The following is a 16,646-nucleotide window of genomic DNA, read 5'->3' as shown; positions in this document are numbered from 1 at the left end:
GGTCACTGTGGACAGATTTGTGAAAATATAAGCTTAGTGCTCAGCAGCAGATCAGAAGGCAAATAGAAAGGCCAGATGAGAGAAAAGGCAGTGAACATTGTTATGTCACTAAATAAACCCAGGTTGCAACCACATTTTGAGCACTCTGTACAGTCTGCTTGACTGTCTCTGATTAGTCCTTCTTGAGACAAAAAGAACACTATAGAGCTAGAAGAGATTCAGAGAAGGATAATGTGGTGTGGAAGTGCATCTGAGTAAAGAGATTTTGAACAGTCTGAAACTGTTTAACCTGGAAAAGACACTAATGGAGGGAGCTTTAGTAAAGGCCATGAACAGTACGGAGAAGAACAAAAAGAAAAATAACATTGCATAGAAGTCAGGGTGTACCCATTGAAATGATTGAGGTAAAAGGAAGTGTTTTTTCACACAGTGGAAAAGTGAATTGTGGAACTAATTGACGCAGGATGTCTAGATGCCTAATCGCTTTTTGAACACATTTTTCTTTTGGCAGATTAATGGTAGAGAGGGCCAGCAAGGACTATTAAACACACAAGTCCAGGATCAAACACTGGCTTAAGAAGCTTTCAACCACCGGTTGTCAAGAGACTAAAAGAGCGGAAGTATCACTGTGGGTGCTTGCTACACGCTTTCCCTAAGGATTTTCAGGTAGGTGAGCAGCGGCTCTGGTTCATTAAGACTAGATATGTTATCCCAAACACATGCTAGCACACAATTTCTGTAGTGTTGTGGCAACATATACGCTACTGCAAGTAAAATATGACATGTGCTGCCAAAGAAATCACATTCTGAAAACAGTGCAGCACACTTAATATTGTTTAAAATGTTTTTCCTGTAACAGGGGAAGACCTGCCCATTTGCCTTTGTGCTTGTTATTCCTTCTCAGGAAAGGAGCCTTCCTCCCTGAAAACTTACCAGTGTATAAACAAGCAATTAGGAAAACCTAACCTTTCTTAGTCAGTTGCAGTCAGATACTTCATCTTCTCAAAATTGCATTATCAGCTTAAAGATTAAAACAAATGCCTTTATTGTTTTCACCAACAAGAAAATGCCTCTGTGCCACCAGAATCAAAGTCATTAGACAGTATTTTTAAAGAAGCAAAGCTCCTCTGATTCATACCCAAATTCAGTGGAAGTTATGTTAAAATACTGTCAGGCTGTTGCTTTGTTTTGCAGAAGGGAAAGTTGTTTTAGAGAGAGACATTACATATGGGCCATATGCTGGTTGAACAGTTCTTCACACTTCTTTTTGAATGTTAAACTGTTCTCACAGAACTAATTTAAAGTGTATATAAAAAAGCTCCCTCTCTTTACCTGTTTTGCTATTCTTCCAGGAACTGCATCAAACTCCACTCACAGATATAGCTGAATGCGCCTCACATAAATGTAAGAGACATATTCTACCAGACACCCAACTTCCTAAAGCACAGTGTATTTTCCACATTCCAGCATACATTCCAGGGGCCATATAGCTGTGTGAGTTTGTCTCCAGGAAAGTTCAGCCTCCAAAACACAAGAGACAAATTCTGCTGGAGGAGTGGGTGGGAGAGGACAGGCAAGGAGGAGAAAGTTCAAGTGCTCCTGGGTGGGAGGTGGAACAGTACTGGAGGTAGATCAGTCTGTTTTGGTCAAAACAACTGTTATTACTACATCTGGTTCTTTAAATGCCTGTGGAAGTGTGTCTTGTGGGAGCTGCATGGCTCATGCTTAGATTAATGACTTGCTCCTCTGCTTGATTCCAATACAGGACTCTTCCCCCATCTCCCAAGTGGAAGAGGAGTTGCAGTCATTAACGGTCTCCCTGCATGATTCGTGAATTTTCCAGATGATTCTCCTGAGTGGTGAGGACACTGAAATGGAGGAAGCTGTGTAGAGGATTAACTCTATTTTACCAGAATCTGTCTCTAACTTGCAATGTGTAAAATGACAAATATGTCTTTTAGAATTGCTTCTGTAATCTGGTCATGTGCAGGACTTTGGTTATTGCATGTCCCTGAGGAGAGAAAGAGAATGTCTGCTTAAAATGTTGAATGCTTTGTTAGTGATTGCCAGCATGCTTGCAAAGTTGAAGCTCATGTAAGGGGTGAGGTTGAGGAACAGAGGCATGATATGAGGGACCGTCCTTGCTCTGGCAGCTACACTAGCTGCATCACAGATCCTATTTTTATGAGGTAACATGTGCCTAGGGAGTATGCTTCAAATCTGAATAATCCTGCTGTGGTCACATATAGCAAGTCTGTAACTCAGTAGCTCTGCCATGTACCAAAATATCTAATGTTAGGAAGTGCCATTTCAGAAATCTTGGTCTCATTTCTCAATGCTCTGTGCTAGAAAACAAACTCCATGGGTGTGTGTAGTCCTGCAGTGCCTCTACAATAGGAGGCTCTGGGGGCTGGGCTTGTGCTGGAAGATTTTCCATCTCTCTTTGTGCCTCCTGCTTCATTCCAAGGGAGTGAGACAGAAATGAGCCAGTGGAACTGTACAGCCGGGGGCAAGTAATGAGCAGATATAGAAGCTCTGTGATTCCATGGGGGTATCTGAAAAATCCAGGGCTAGTTTTAACTAGCATTTCTCGTGGCCAATTTGAACCAATTTTATGCCACCATGGTGCAGAGACATGGTGCATGGTACAATAGTAGGAAAATCCATGCTGTACATCTACTGATGGTGTTTTTCTATCACACCTCTAACTGCTGTATCATATCATATCCATGGTACTGCTGAAACCTTGAAACAGCAAGGCACAAGTCTCTATTTGTCATCCTCTGTTCATTAACACCATAGCTCTTTACCAGTTGGGTTTTGGAGAACCTCTCATCATTAAGGCTGCTTCCGTGCGAACAGATGGCTGCACTGTGTGACATCCCAAGTGTCTGTTGGGACCTAGCACAGATATATGGGTTTGCTCAGCCTGTTGGCCTGCACATCTTGTATTTACCTGGTACTAGGAGAAAGAACAAACATGGAAGCAGCCTGAAACCCTGCAGGCCAAGCCCTCCCATGGCCATAGGACCAGTGCCATTGACACTGGCCCATCTATGTTTAGGGTTGGGGGTGAATGTGTCTATCCTTTGAGAACCACAGCCGAAAGCTCTGCTGCAGAAGCCCTTGCAGAGTTAATGCATAGCTCCACTGCTCCCTCAGCTCCACTGTTGTGATTAAATAACATCAGCTGTGCTAGGAGTGTGGCAGGGAGAGCAGGTGGATCCTGCCAAGCCAGCGAAAACCAGCATTTCCTCTGAGACGAAACACAGCTGCAAGTGGTGTGGAGCTTCCTCCCACTGCAGGAGAGGCGATGGGGCAGCGGTGGCTCAGGAGCTCTGCTGTCATGCCTCTGGTGACATTGCGTGTCAGGCTGCTACTGAGGCTGGGCAAGTGTGCTTGTCCCCAGTCCTGCGGGGGAGCTGAGGGGAGCACAGAGGCATGCAAAATCCTGAAGGAATGTACAAAATACCTGCTGGCTAAGAAAGCTGTGCACAGTAAAATCTTGCTGGACTGCCTGGCCTTTGGAGGCTGTTCTGTAAACAAGGTTGCTTGAGCCTATTTTTTGGAAGGAGCTAGAAACTCTGGTTTATCTGAAACTTGCTGCTGAGTAAACATTCTTGAAGACAGACTGATGGAAATGAAGTAGTTGCAACTCGGGTGCAGTGACCTTGGTGCTGGTTGTTCTGGTCTGTGGTTTTGGTTTGCCGTCTTGCAGTATGTTATCTGAGCCATCCAGGCTGTCAGGTCAATTAGCGGGTGCTGCTCTAAGTGCTGCTTTCCTGCCCTGAAAAGCCAGGCACCGGGCTTGCCCCGTGGCTCTGGTAAGGCTCGAGGCAGCGTGTCATGTGTGGGGAGAGGTGCTGCTGCAGCAGGTCGCTGAGGGGGCCGCCGCCACACGCTCACCCCAGCTGTCTCAGGGAGGCGGTTATGTGAGGGCTGCCTCCTCATGGCTGAGCTCCATCGGTGAGCTTCGACAGAAGTGGGAACAAGCCTGCTGAGAGGCCTCGGTGCCACCATTATTTTTCCCTCTGGCATCTCTGGAAGAGCCTTGAGACGTGAAACCGCTATGGTGTCTGTTTTTCCCTTATATGTAACTCTCCTGATAAAGGCCGTATGTGACCTTTTCTTTCTTGTTGTTCTCTGTCAGAGGAAAATAAGCCTGCCTGGCCTTGGGTTAATGCTTTTCCTTGCTCAAATCCTGTTTTTCTAAAGTTCTCACTGAAACACTCACATTGTTTTTAGGACAAAAATATAAAGCCCAAATATGCACTGGCGACATACAAACAAGGCGTTTCCTTGAAGCGATGAGAGGCTGCGTGGCACTGCCAGCGAGCCCTAGGCTGGTGCCAGGGCTTCATCGCTGGGCAGTGGCTGCTCTGCCGGGCACATTCCTCCCTCCCCTCAGGATAAGCAGTGTGTGAGAGCCCTCTTAAAGCAGAACCTCTCGTATTTAGCTCCCCTCCTTCCTGTAATAACAAATGGGGGAGATTGTGTAACTTGCCGCTGGCTGCCAACGTCTCTCTCAGAGGTTTACAGAAAACTTGCTCATGGTTTATTGTCATTGCTGTGCCTGACTGGAAATGAAGTCAAATGCCAGCTTCAAAGCGAGCTGCTTGGTGTTACTCTGTTTGATACTTTTCCCCTGCATGCCTCTTCTCCTTGGGTTGCTGTCTCGAGATCACAGCACTGACGGTTGTTTCTCTTTTGAGGTTTCATGAACAACTGCACGGGCAGGAAAGGCTCTTTCCCATACATGCGTGCCACACAGTGCTTTCTGTTGTGTGTGACACTGAGCATAAACCAGGCCTGGCTTTTGGTTGTGCCCTCAGTGCATGGCTTCACGGGAGCTGAGCTCTCCTCCCCAGATGATCAGGAGAGCACCTCCAGTGCTCAGGTCATGGTTGGTTGGCCACGAGTCTTTTTGGAGCTGTTTTGCGATACTGTGTCCACCATGGAAGTGACAGTAAACGTAGGTTAATGTCCTCTTTCTACTAACACCTTTCTGAAAAGTCCAAGGCTTGGAGCAGAAAGAGTCAGAAACAGAACCCTCTGTTTTTAGTTTGTGTCACTTTAAGGCTCTGCTGTGGTTGGGGCCATCTGTGTTTGTCAGTTCCTTCTGTTAACCAAAAATCCCAAGCTGAGGAAAACGAAAACCTGCCTTGCAGTTGTAGTGGGATGGAATTGGCCATGGGCTGTGGCAGAGCCAGACAGAATTCCTGCCTGGATAAAAACTGACTATTTGAGTAACTTGCAGCAAGAATTTGACTGCGAAGCTGGCTCGCTTCATCGCACTGCCTTCAGATGTTTGTACGCTGTGCTGAGTCAGCACCATGCTCTGGGGTTTGTGGTGTTCCTTGGCTGTGCCTCAGGGGAGGCTTAGCACACATTTCTCACTAAAGCTCTTTGATCCTTTGTGTTTGGTTTATTCACAGTTCAAATCTCCCCGTTACCTTTCATTCTGCTTTTGTGACCAGCTGCTGCAGTAGTGTCTCTTCTTCCTTCCCATGGATTTTGGAGAGCTGATGTGGATTTCACCATGGCATAGCCATAACTCTGTTTTTCTGTCACTTTGCTGGAAAATCTCCAGCAGGTCTGATGTTAACATTTGAGTTTTGTTTTCCTTGTTCAGTGCACCAATGTACTTCCTGTTCCTGACAGCTATGGGGACTGTCCTCTGCCTTGTGTGCCCAGCTGAAAAGCAATGATTTTTTTGAGGGCCAAAAATCTCTTGCATTTTTCTTAAAGTGACTGGGTTCCAGGTTTGACTCGAGGAACAGAAAGACCAGCTTTCAGCCAGTCTCATTTCCTGAACTAGGTTACCCCAGTGTCAGGTAAGTGCACGGTTGGTGCATGGTGGGGATGGTTGTGCAGTGCTGAGCTATGTGGGTTTGACACCTTCAGACAGTAGTCTGAACAAGGAAATTCTTCTTGTAGCTGATCCCCACACATCACATTTAGGAGTCTTTTAGGAAGATGTGACTCCACAAATCCCCCACCTGTATGTGTTTTTTTTTTGAACTGAGCATTCAGGCTGCCGGTCTCCTTCCTGCTGGGTTTGCAGACTTTAATGAATTCTTGAATTCCTGCTAACAGATTTATTTAGCTAAAAAAAAAAAAAAAAAAAAAAAAGGAAGAAAAAAAAAAAAAGGAAATGCCCCGTTAATGCACTGGAGATAGAATCAGGCTGGAAAACTTCAAGACGGACTGCTGTAATAGCACAGCCCATGATGTAAAACCCATGTGTTCAGCAGGCCAGATGCCAGGAGTCCCAGGCTCTAATCCCAGTGCTGAGCTCCCAAGCTTGGGTAATAAAATTAAAGGAGAAGAGAAAGAAAAAGAGGCCTTGTTTAAATTTCCTCATGTTTTCCTCAGCATGCTCCTTTTACCACATGCATTATGAATTTAATAATTGCTAGGTTTCTTAGGTCTTCTGCGTGAAGTGTTTTCCCAAATCTGCAGCAGCCCCAGCCTTTCTGGGTCTCCCTGCTCTCAATTCAGTACAGTGAGGGCTTGCAGCAGCTGTGTGATACCCAAAAGCTCTGTCTGCATGGCTGCGTAGTTGAGAATAGCACTGACTGACAGCCTAGCAGTAATGGAAAACTTTGTGGGAAAGAATTTTAAGGTACAGGAAGCCAGCATGTCTGTCAGAAGCCTATGGAAGTGCAGACGCTAATGTGCACCTCAGGTCCAAAACACGACATTCAGACTGATACTCAAAATAGCATCATGTGTCATGCTTGTCACCCTTATTCTCAAGGGTGTCACAGCTCTTCGACCTTTGATCATTCTGCATACCTTCCTTCTGTAAGGAATGGGGAAGTAAGTTGGTGGAAGGTCTGTGCATTTTGGGAAATTACATGAACTATACCATGCACACAAAAAAAGTATCTGGGTTTCATATTTTTTATTTTTTTTTGCCACTGTGATTACAGAAAGATCTTGCCCTACAAGAAGGCATTTGTAAGAAATGTGACTGGCCTTCATTAGTGGGTAAAAACAGTTCATAGGTCTTTTGGGGCCCGATAGTAGTAAGACCTTTGGACATACAAGATAAAGACAAACTGATTTCTGAAAGCACTAAGGAGTAGATTCAGAACTGGAATATATTTCTGGAGCCAATTAGTAGGAAGAAACTTGAGAGTTTTGCCTAAGGAATACAGAATTGGAACTTAAGTTATGGATGCTGATTCAACAACTGTGCTATTTTTGGCACCTGAACTGTTCTGATGGCTGTTTATTTTTAAGGTCAGTTTCTGTTTGCATAGCATATACACCCTTCTGGTGGGTGGGAGGCATTATAAAAACAATCACCGCTGCTCAGAATTATGAACTAAACTTGAAGAGGGATGGAAAAAACAGAACTCAGTGTACTTATTACTTTAAAAAACATCTGTTCAGGTCATAAGGTTTGTTGATCTGCTGTAAGCCGTGCCCCCACCAGAAGAATACTATTGCAATTAATATAGACTACTGCAGGGGATTGCAAAACACTTGGAAAGACTTGGATGATGATAAAATGGTGTAAGAAGAAAGATGGAATCAGATTTGGCAATTTTTTTGAACGTATTCACCCTCAGGTAGTACATAAAAAAACAGAACATTCATCCCATGGTTAAAGAGTTGCTAAGAGCTGGATTTTGTGCTGGCTAGCCATGCTTGAACCAGCACATTTATCCCATCCCTTGTTTAAGACTCCTGTTAAATAACAACACATTTCAGTGACATATTTTTCTGGCTTCTTTATGTTGGCCATATCTTTATTCACACAGTCAAGTAATACAAATTCATTTGACAGTGGCAGTTTACAAAAGAAAGTACAAATGATTATTTTGAGCTTAATTTTTTTTTTTAATAAAATAACTCTGGCCAGCTGATATGCAATGCAGTGTCTGGACCAGATACTGGTATGGAAATGATTTATAACATCGGCAGTGTACCCTCGGATATGTTCCTTTCCCAGAATTTAAGATACACAATACAAAAATATACTAAAATAATAACTGAGTTTGTAGAAATGTCTGCTGCAATATAATTGCTGTTGTCTAAGTCTCAGTATACGTACTCCCATGCTACATTATGATAAAATATTTGAATAAACACAGTTCATTTCTAACAATTTGAATGTTTTAAGTTCATCTCAAAATAACTTGCTTGGGTTCTAATCCTGAAAACACATTAAGGACCTTAACTTTGAACTTGTGAGAGTGATACAGTGAAATGAGCATCAAAATGAATGTTCAGTTTCTTGGTTCAGGAAGGGAGTAGAGGTTGAAATACTGAACCTCATAGGATCTTTACTTGGGATATTTTCCTGGATTTTTGAAGACTTTTAACAAGTCCTCACTGGGCTACCCCTTTATGTGGTAGGCTTGAGGTCATCAGGTTCTGGTAATCTGGTGAAACTGCCGGGAGGTGAGGTCTGGGATTCTGCACTTGATTCAAATGCAGTAAGCTTCCTCCTCCTTCCCTTCTTTCTATAAATGTACCTGTCCCTCTTCCCCTCCCCTCCTCCTTCCCTTCTTGCCCGGTATCACCAAAATTATATATATATTTTTTAATATGAAAGTGCCAAATGCTCCAGCACTTTGCTAAGGCTGCTCACCTTGAGCATCATATGACCCCTCTGCTTTCACAGCACAATTTCCTTAGTGTTTCCAAAGTTCAGAAACCTTGGTGTAGAAATCAAAGTCTGTGCCTATCTTACCACACGCTGATAAGCAGCTATCCAGTCAGGTTTGCACACCTGCAGTGAGAATACCTGAAGTAGATCTAATGCTTACGAAAAATGCCAGCCTTGGAAGTTCTCTGTTCTCCTTAAGAAAATGTATCATGGGAAGCAAAAGCACCAGTTTTCTGCATTGCCCTATCTGGAGCTTCCCTTGCCTCTGAAAGAGAAATTCACCGCTGGCAGGCAAGCATGTTTAAGTCAAGGATTTGCTCCTTTTTCTCCTGAGGGTAATCTCAAAGCATTTGAGAAAAAAAAATTAAAAAATTAGTATTGTTCTATTTTTGCAGACAGGAATACTAAGGCACAGAAGGGTGAACTTGTTTGGATCAAGACTGATCTGCAGGTCTCTAGTCCAGGCTCTTCACTAGGCTGTCACTCTCCGCATGCGAGACATTCTCAGAATGACAAGGGGTAACACCCTGACCCTTTGTTCCCTCGCAGGCAGCACAAACAGGAACCAACATCCACCTTCCCAGATACGGCCTCCAGAGAAAATGATAAGGAGGACATGCATTGAAGGCCAGAAGTTGGCTTCCCAGTGTTTAAATTCCACTGACTCCCAAGGAGGTCAGCTATGGAAAGATGACCAAGATACTTCTGAGGTATAAAACTCCGTGTCTGCTGGCCACTGGTCAGCTTTGTCATCGTCGGATTTGTCACTGTCGTCACCGCTGGAGGGTTCGCAGCCTGGGATGGCAGAACAGTACCGCTCCAGCTGCTGGCAATCAGCCTCTGCTTCCTTCTTCTGCTCTGCCAGCAGCTGCCTGTAGCACAGGTTGCAGACCCTCAGGGGCTTGGGGGACAGCCGGGGCATCAAAAACCTCTGCCTGGAACAGTCCCCACACACGACAAAGCCGCACTTGCGGCAGTGGTGCCTTCGAGTGAGGGTGGAGAACTTGGTCTGCGTGCAGCGCATGCAGATGTCTGTCGCCTTGTCTGGGATCCAAGGGGCCGCGTGCTCCGTGGAGGGCTGCCTGCCTGTCTTTGTCAGCAGGTGCCTGATGCACTCCTCCAGATGGCTGATCCACTCCTTCCGCTCTGTCAGGGAGGCCGCAGAAACCACGAAGGACTTCTTTGAGGTTTTAATCATCCAGCGGTTCTTCATCTGCAAGGTGTCTGGCAGCGTCTCCAAAGTGACATCTTCAAGGGGGATGATGTGCTGGGAATTGTACTTCCTTTTGTTAATCACTATGCTCCCGTACACCAGGATGTCGTTGAAAAGGAAGAATATGCGAGGCTTTGGTTTCTTGCGGCATTCTTTGGTTAAAATCCCTTCTCCTAAGAGGACTCTTCCTGGCACAGCTAAGGGCTGGCCAGAAGCCCCAAAGCAGTTTTCCACAGCAGCGATGCGCTGGCTGTTGATCTCAGTGTTTGCGAGGTGGTCCACCATCTCCGGCTCACTCTGAGGAGAGGAAAATAAAGAAGGAAGTGATGAAGTGCACTGAGCAAACTGTGCCAGGATGAGGCCAAGCATCAAACGTATGCACAGGTGAGGAGCTTCTAATGCAGACTGGGGTTAGGAGCCATCTCCTTGCCACTCTTCATGTGAGATTATTGCCTTTTAAGTTTTCAAAGCTTCTGTCCCCACTTTACAACAGCTTGGTCTCTGCTGGGCTGGCTCTGTTTACAGCAATGGAAGCCCTCTAATACGGTCACCTCTTCCATTACAACTCTGCTTTTCACCAGTACAACTGCATTCCCACATAAAAGGAGGCAGGCTGGTCTAAGTACTGCATACGTGGGTGCATTACTTGCTGTGGAGTTGCTGTACTGTGAAGCCAGAGGGTGCTAGGAGCACCCACCGCCCGTCCTGGCCGGTGAGTGTGGCTGCAGCGCTGCACAGGCACCCTGCTGGCACCCGTGGTCTTCAGAGCAAGCGTCCCATCTCTGACAGCACGCTCACCGAGGGTCAGTTACACACACACACAGTTACACACACAAATGAATGCCATTTTAGGCCAGAGCTCAGGCAGGCTTTTGGAACAAAACAGAGTGCTCTATTGTTTGTTCCCACTGATCCTCCGTGCGTGACAAAAAGGAGAAAAAAGGTAGGGGGAAAAAAAAACAACATCATCTGAATGAATAAGCCCACACAAGCCAACCCGTTCCGCCACTGCCCCAGCTGTTTCAGCTGCCTATTGCATGTTCCTCCAGCTACAAGACATATTCTGAAAAGTCTGATCTCTGCTGAAAGGGAAGTAGCATGCCGCACGCTCACCCTTCCCTACACCTCTGCACCCTTCTTCTCATACAACCCGGGTTTTTTTTTCTTGCTTTTAAACATAGATAAAAGTAACTCCAAAGCAAAAGCAAATGTTTTGCTATTCAGTTTGTAGTGAAGAACTGCTTTACATTGCAAGTTCTATTTTTCAGTGCACCTAATTCCCTCTGTGTTTCATTGTGATGCATCGAGGCTATTCAGGCCTAACAATCCACAAGAAAGTGAGTCATTTCCTCTTAAAGCGAGGTATTTCAGAGATCACGAGGTAGCACAGCGATCACAGGGATGTGTGTAGCCCTAGTTTCTATTAGCATTTTGTAGAATAACTAATACATAGAACCAGCCTCCACAATTTTTCCCATCCTTCTTACACAGAGTCCCTGCAGCCATGGAGCACTGCAACCTGGAGGGGCAAGGGAAGAGAAAGAGGGCAATATGCTGAGCTGGGTATTTTGAGGATGATCATGATTTACATTCTTGTCTTGCCCTTCACCCCTTCAGAAGGCTGGAAGGGAAACCACATAGTGGCTGTAAAAGGTTGCTGCATGCTGTTTACGTCTTACCTAAGCTATTTAACAAACAGGTCATTCAATTCTTCTGAGTCCCCAGTTTTTTTTTTCTCTAGAGCAGGCCAGGATGTTTAGAATTTCCCTACAGCCTGCACAAAACAGATACTGGTTTAGTCCCGTGGGGAACCTGAATGAAATTACCATCTCTGCAAAAATAGCTTTAAGCAAGAAGTGTTGTGTGGCCAGCACTTCTGAAACTCTGGCTTCTGTGAGGGCAAGTATTGGGATTTCTAGTTAATCCACGAAGACAGCACCTTCTGCAGCACAGGGCTTGTCTGAGACTGCAAGAATGCCAGCATGGCTTCTGCCAGCCCTGTCTGTTCCACAGAAATCTTTCCAAGACTCACTCAAGAGCTGCTGGGATCAGCTTGGATACCGACCCAGTAAGGCGAACAGAAGCTGACAAGTTACTAAAAGAGGACAATCCCAAGGTGAATTGTTCCCTTGAACTACAGGGAGGATCGTGAGGCTTCCAACTTCCCCCTGTAAGGATGTGAATTTTCAGGGTCTTCAAGTACCAGAGCAGATCTGACAGATTTGGACAGAGCAGATTTGATGGATTTGTTTTATGTTAAACATCAACTCGTGTATGTTCTCCAGCGTGAAATGCAATTTAAAATTAACTACAATACGACTACTTATAACAAAAGCATCAGCGAGACGGTAGCAGTATAACAAAATACCTTCAGAGGAAGTCAAAGAAGTGAGCAACTCTGAAGAAGTAGGAAAACTTCTGAATTTTTGTTTGGCTTTTTCAAGAAAAAGCAAGGAGAAAATAGCAGGCTCCAGCTGGCTGATTGCAAAAATGATCCCATGCCCCATTCTCCTGAGATCAGTACTGTGCCAGCAATTTGTAGTCACGAGGTGGTCGCCATGAGCTGACGGCATGCTGAGCTACTGGGGGCGTGCTACTGCCAGATGTGCAAGAATGCACAGGTATGGTACAATCAGCAGCAGCCCAAGTAATGCCCCAAAACCCCACTGTTTAGTACTTAGTACTTGCTATCAGGAGAGAAGAGAGACTCCGTTCCCTTCCTTACAAAATGCTGTAAAGAATTTTTGGCACCAGCAACACCAACTGGGATAAATCAAGCAGTTTATCCTGCTCTCGCTGATCTTGATTCCTAATGCTTGCAGATCACAGAGACCAACTCTTCTCCTGTGTCTTTTATTCTATGCATTTTACAAGCACAGTCCAAGCTCTCAAGTAAGTATGGTACTTGAGACAGCTCTATTTCCAGGGTTTTCCATGCACCAGATCCCAGGGGAAATGAAAACATTTTGCCAGATGTAAAGACTGTGCCTGAAGAGCCAAGACACACAAGCTAGATCGTTTTCAAACAGGAGTGCAAGCCCTATTGAGGTGAGAGCTTTATCTGTTGGATTTCTTTGGCCTATAAGCAGGACAGAATGCTTTTGGACTTCTCGTATCATAGAATGGCTTCGGTTGGAAGAGACCTCATAGATTATCTAGTTCCAACCCCCCTGCCGTAGGCAGGGACTTGCTGCATGGGGCAAAAGGACAACAGGATAGACAGGTGATGGACACAATCCAGAAACGCAAAACAAAGAAAAGCAAGTTTCCATTACGTGTCACACTCCCACTTGGAGGAATCTCCATCCCTCTGAGTCATTACATACTTAAAATCCATGAGTTAACTAAGAAAAGATAACTCCATCCTAGGTAGGATTCACATTGCTTAACTCCAGGCTCAGACAAATAACTCCATGCATCTTTGCACTCCCTTTTCAGTCAGCGGGGAGAAACAGCCATCTGTAAGGGCACATCACCTCTTCCCACCATTTGGGAGATTAATCCTGCCCTGAGTTTCTAGATACTGCTTGCTTTGACTAATCACCCACAAACTGATTTTGTTACTACTGTGACTCACTGCAAATAATGCTCAGCTTTGCCTTGGAATGGGAGTACTGCCTATGACAGTTTCTGAGTCTGACTATTACTGCAGTTTCCTTTACTGTGAAGTGAGCGTCTCTGCCTTTAGGAACAACAGTGATGTGATATAAAAATCAAGATATAACTTCTAATCTATTTGATTAATTTTGGTAAATATATTTTTCCCTCTTTCTTCAAGTTTGTTCTGCGACATCAGCAGGATCATGGTGCTTATTTACCAAGTGATACACGCATATAAGCATCTCGTAGCAGAAACGTTCACAATTTAAATGAGAGAGGGAAGATGCACTTTTACTGGTGTTCTACTTTACATGGGAGTTTTTGGCATGGTAAAGTTTGATTTTCTTTTTTTTTTTTTGGTCAAGTTCCTTTTTTTTTCACATGATCAAATACTATGCAGTGAATATATTAACCCAATTTATACAATTGGCATTCAAAGGAAAAAATACTATTTTGTCTTCACTCAACTCCACATCTTTCAACAAAGAGTGCTTGTTAACTTGTGATTATAAATAGCCATGTTGATGCATGCCAGGCAGAGCATTTTGTCCTAAGCTCCTGGATCAGTGAGTCTGGAGTAGGTTTCTCAAGGCTGTTTGTATCTAAGGCGTGGACCTAGCAAAGCTGTGAGCTGTTCTACCTGGTTCTTCAGTTCCCTCTGTCAACCCTAACTGACAGTCTTGTATTCCCTGCATACATAACGCATACCAAATGCAAGGGTTGGCCCGCGGAGATGAGCACGTTGAGAGCAGATCTGCTGGCAGATTTCAGCAGGCAAATGCTCGGAGCCTCCTCTCTCTCCAGACCTCGCTCCCTCCTGGTTCAACCAGCTGTGAAGTCTCTTCTGGAGTCAGAGCTGCCAGGAGCTCCTCCTCACAAAGCACACTCAGCAGGAGGTGGTCACCTTTTATCCAGGCATTCGGTGCCCGGGGCAGGCATTTAGAGCAATAAAAATCCTTCCACTCCTCTCCCTGCCTGATTAGAGCTTGCCTCTCCCTCCCTCCCACGCGTGCTGATAGCTGCTGAGCCACCGGGGTACGGGAGGGCGCTGGCAGTGCCCTCCCAGTGCTGGTGGCAACCCCGCTTTAGGGCTTGGACATTTTGGGAATGGCTGTCACATCAGGCCTTTGGCTGAGAAATGACACCTGTCCCAGTGGGGTATGGACTAACCATGCTGAGCTTCTTGTGTTGCTGCTTGGTGCGTTCAGGACCTCTGGGACGTGGGGCCAGAGTGGGGCAGCAGCCAAGCAGGGGCTTTAGAGGAGCTCAGACTGATGCTGTCCCGGCCAGCAGTCGGTCGCTCAGGTTCAGCTGTAGCTCTTGCACGTACCGCCCAGCTCTGGGGGCACCCGAACAGCTTCGTGAGGAGGGAAGGAAAACCCCAAACTCCCAGAACGGCCTCCTTTGCCTTCCTGTCCCCCACTCTGCCCATGCACCCGCTCAAGCAGCGCAGCCGGGCAGCCCCCTGCACCCCTCTCACTGGCCTTGCTGGCTCAGCAGCACGAGCCCGGCGCCCCGCCGCTGTCCCGTGCCCTAAGAAGCCCTCGGGCCCTCCAGCAAGGAGACTGCGGCTCCGCCCTAAAGGCACGTGCTCGGGCAGCCCGGTGCCAACGCGAAACAGGTACGGGACAGCAGGACCCGGGGGGGAGCATCTCCCCCTCTCGTGCCCCGTGCGGGCACACGGGCAGCGCCCCCCGCCCGGCCGAGCCGCGCCCGGGGCTTCCCGAGCTGCTTTTCTGCCCCCCTTCCAGCGCCGAGCCCGCTCCCAGCCCCGGGGCTTCCCGAGCGGCGGGGCCGCCCCGCTGCGGAACGGCGCCCGCCAGCTCCCCGGCACCGCTGCGGGCTAACGGGGCGCGCTCCCTACGCAAACCCCGGCGGCTTGCCCGGAACGCCACACCGCGCCGCCCGCACAACCTCCCCCCGTTCCCGTTCCCGTTCCCGGTCCCCGGCCGGTACCTCCGAGTGGGCAGCTCCGAGCAGCTCCCTCCGCGCCGGGCGCCCCTTCGAGAGCCCGCCCCGCGCCCGCCCCGCGCCCGCCCCGCGCCCGCCCCGCGCCCGCCCCGCGCCCGCCCCGCGCCCGCCCCGCGCCCGCCCCGCGCCCGCCCCGCGCCCGCCCCGCGCCCGCCCCGCGCCCGCCCCGCGCCCGCCCCGCGCCCGCCCCGCGCCCGCCCCGCGCCCGCCGTCCAATAGGCGGCGCTCGGGCGGGGCGCGCCGCCGCCAGGGGGCGCCCCGGGGCGGTGTCCCCGCGGTGCCGGGGGTTGGCGCGGGGCCGGGGGGAGGCGGCGGAGCCTTCGCAGCTCCCGGCTCTGTCGACGAGAGCTGAGCCGCCCGCGCCCATGCATAATTCAGGCGCTCGCTCGCCCTAATGGCTTTTCTATTTTTAATGGGAACCGATGGACCTGTCAAGGCTTTAGAAATGTTTTTCTTCCCGGGTTTTCGTTTTCTTAGGTAATGCTAATGTGTGCTGGGAGCTCGTGGTGCCCTTTGGAGCTGGAGTGCTCGGGCAGCTGCATGGAGCTTCCCCGCGACGCCACAGGAAGCAGATGCTAGGGTCAGGCCATCCACACCTTCCTGAGCATCTGGGAGGACAGACCCTGCAACGGAGGCTGTTGGGCTGAGCGAGGGTTTTCAGGTTGTTTCTCAAGCTCAGCTGTGGGGTCTTCCCTGTCCTTGTGGGAAGCGTGCCCAAGCAGCCTGTCGGTGCCAAGAGGTGCAGAGCAGGTGCCTGTGCTGGGCACTTGTGAGCCTGAGTGCTGCTCCATGCTCAGCCCTGGCACCAACTGGCCCAGCTGCCCCAAGAGCTGACTGTGGCAGGCTGGGGAGCATCTATCCAGCTCAAGAAGTTAATCCTTGATAAAACGATTTTTTTAAATTGTAAAATTGTAAGGACACAAAACCCTGAACTGAGCATGCCAGAGTCAGAGCCTGTCTTATCCACCACAGTAATTTATATCTAACCAGCCATGGACTTTTAAAACTTTTTTTTTTCCCCCGTATATGCTAAAATTACTCTGAATTCACTGTTGGGTTGTCGTAATCAGAGTCTTCATCACTTGTTTCTCAGTACACTCACCTGTGCAGCAATCACTGCATGGTAACGTGTCAGCCAAAGGCAGCATGCGGTGAGGCAAACAATCTGGGGTTTGAAGGTTGTGTTTACTTTCTGCCACTTCAGTTGGGAGTGAAGGAGTGTTTAGGCAGCTGCTGCAT

General features: G+C 47.7%; 1 protein-coding gene across 3 annotated transcripts; it reads right to left on the bottom strand.

Moving 5' to 3' along the window:
• Positions 1-7,727: 7,727 nt before the first annotated feature.
• Positions 7,728-15,484, bottom strand: PLEKHF1 (pleckstrin homology and FYVE domain containing 1). Of its 3 annotated transcripts, none has more exons than XM_068693407.1 (2): positions 15,393-15,484; positions 7,728-10,133 (listed from the first exon to the last, which is right to left on the bottom strand). In XM_068693407.1, exon 2 carries the CDS (start codon positions 10,119-10,121, stop codon positions 9,300-9,302), a length of 822 nt encoding a protein of 273 aa, XP_068549508.1. In that variant the 5' UTR covers positions 10,122-10,133; positions 15,393-15,484; the 3' UTR covers positions 7,728-9,299. The 3 variants fall into 3 exon arrangements, with proteins under 3 accessions (XP_068549508.1, XP_068549507.1, XP_068549509.1); XM_068693406.1 differs by lacking the exon at positions 15,393-15,484 and adding an exon at positions 14,607-15,383; XM_068693408.1 differs by lacking the exon at positions 15,393-15,484 and adding an exon at positions 14,145-14,588.
• Between the last annotated feature and the right edge of the window lie 1,162 nt (positions 15,485-16,646).

Source organism: Anas acuta, chromosome 10 (assembly GCF_963932015.1).
Source record: "Anas acuta chromosome 10, bAnaAcu1.1, whole genome shotgun sequence".
Lineage (NCBI taxonomy): Eukaryota > Metazoa > Chordata > Aves > Anseriformes > Anatidae > Anas > Anas acuta.
Note: the sequence above shows the minus strand (reverse complement) of the source record. Positions and strands in the feature narration are given on the sequence as shown.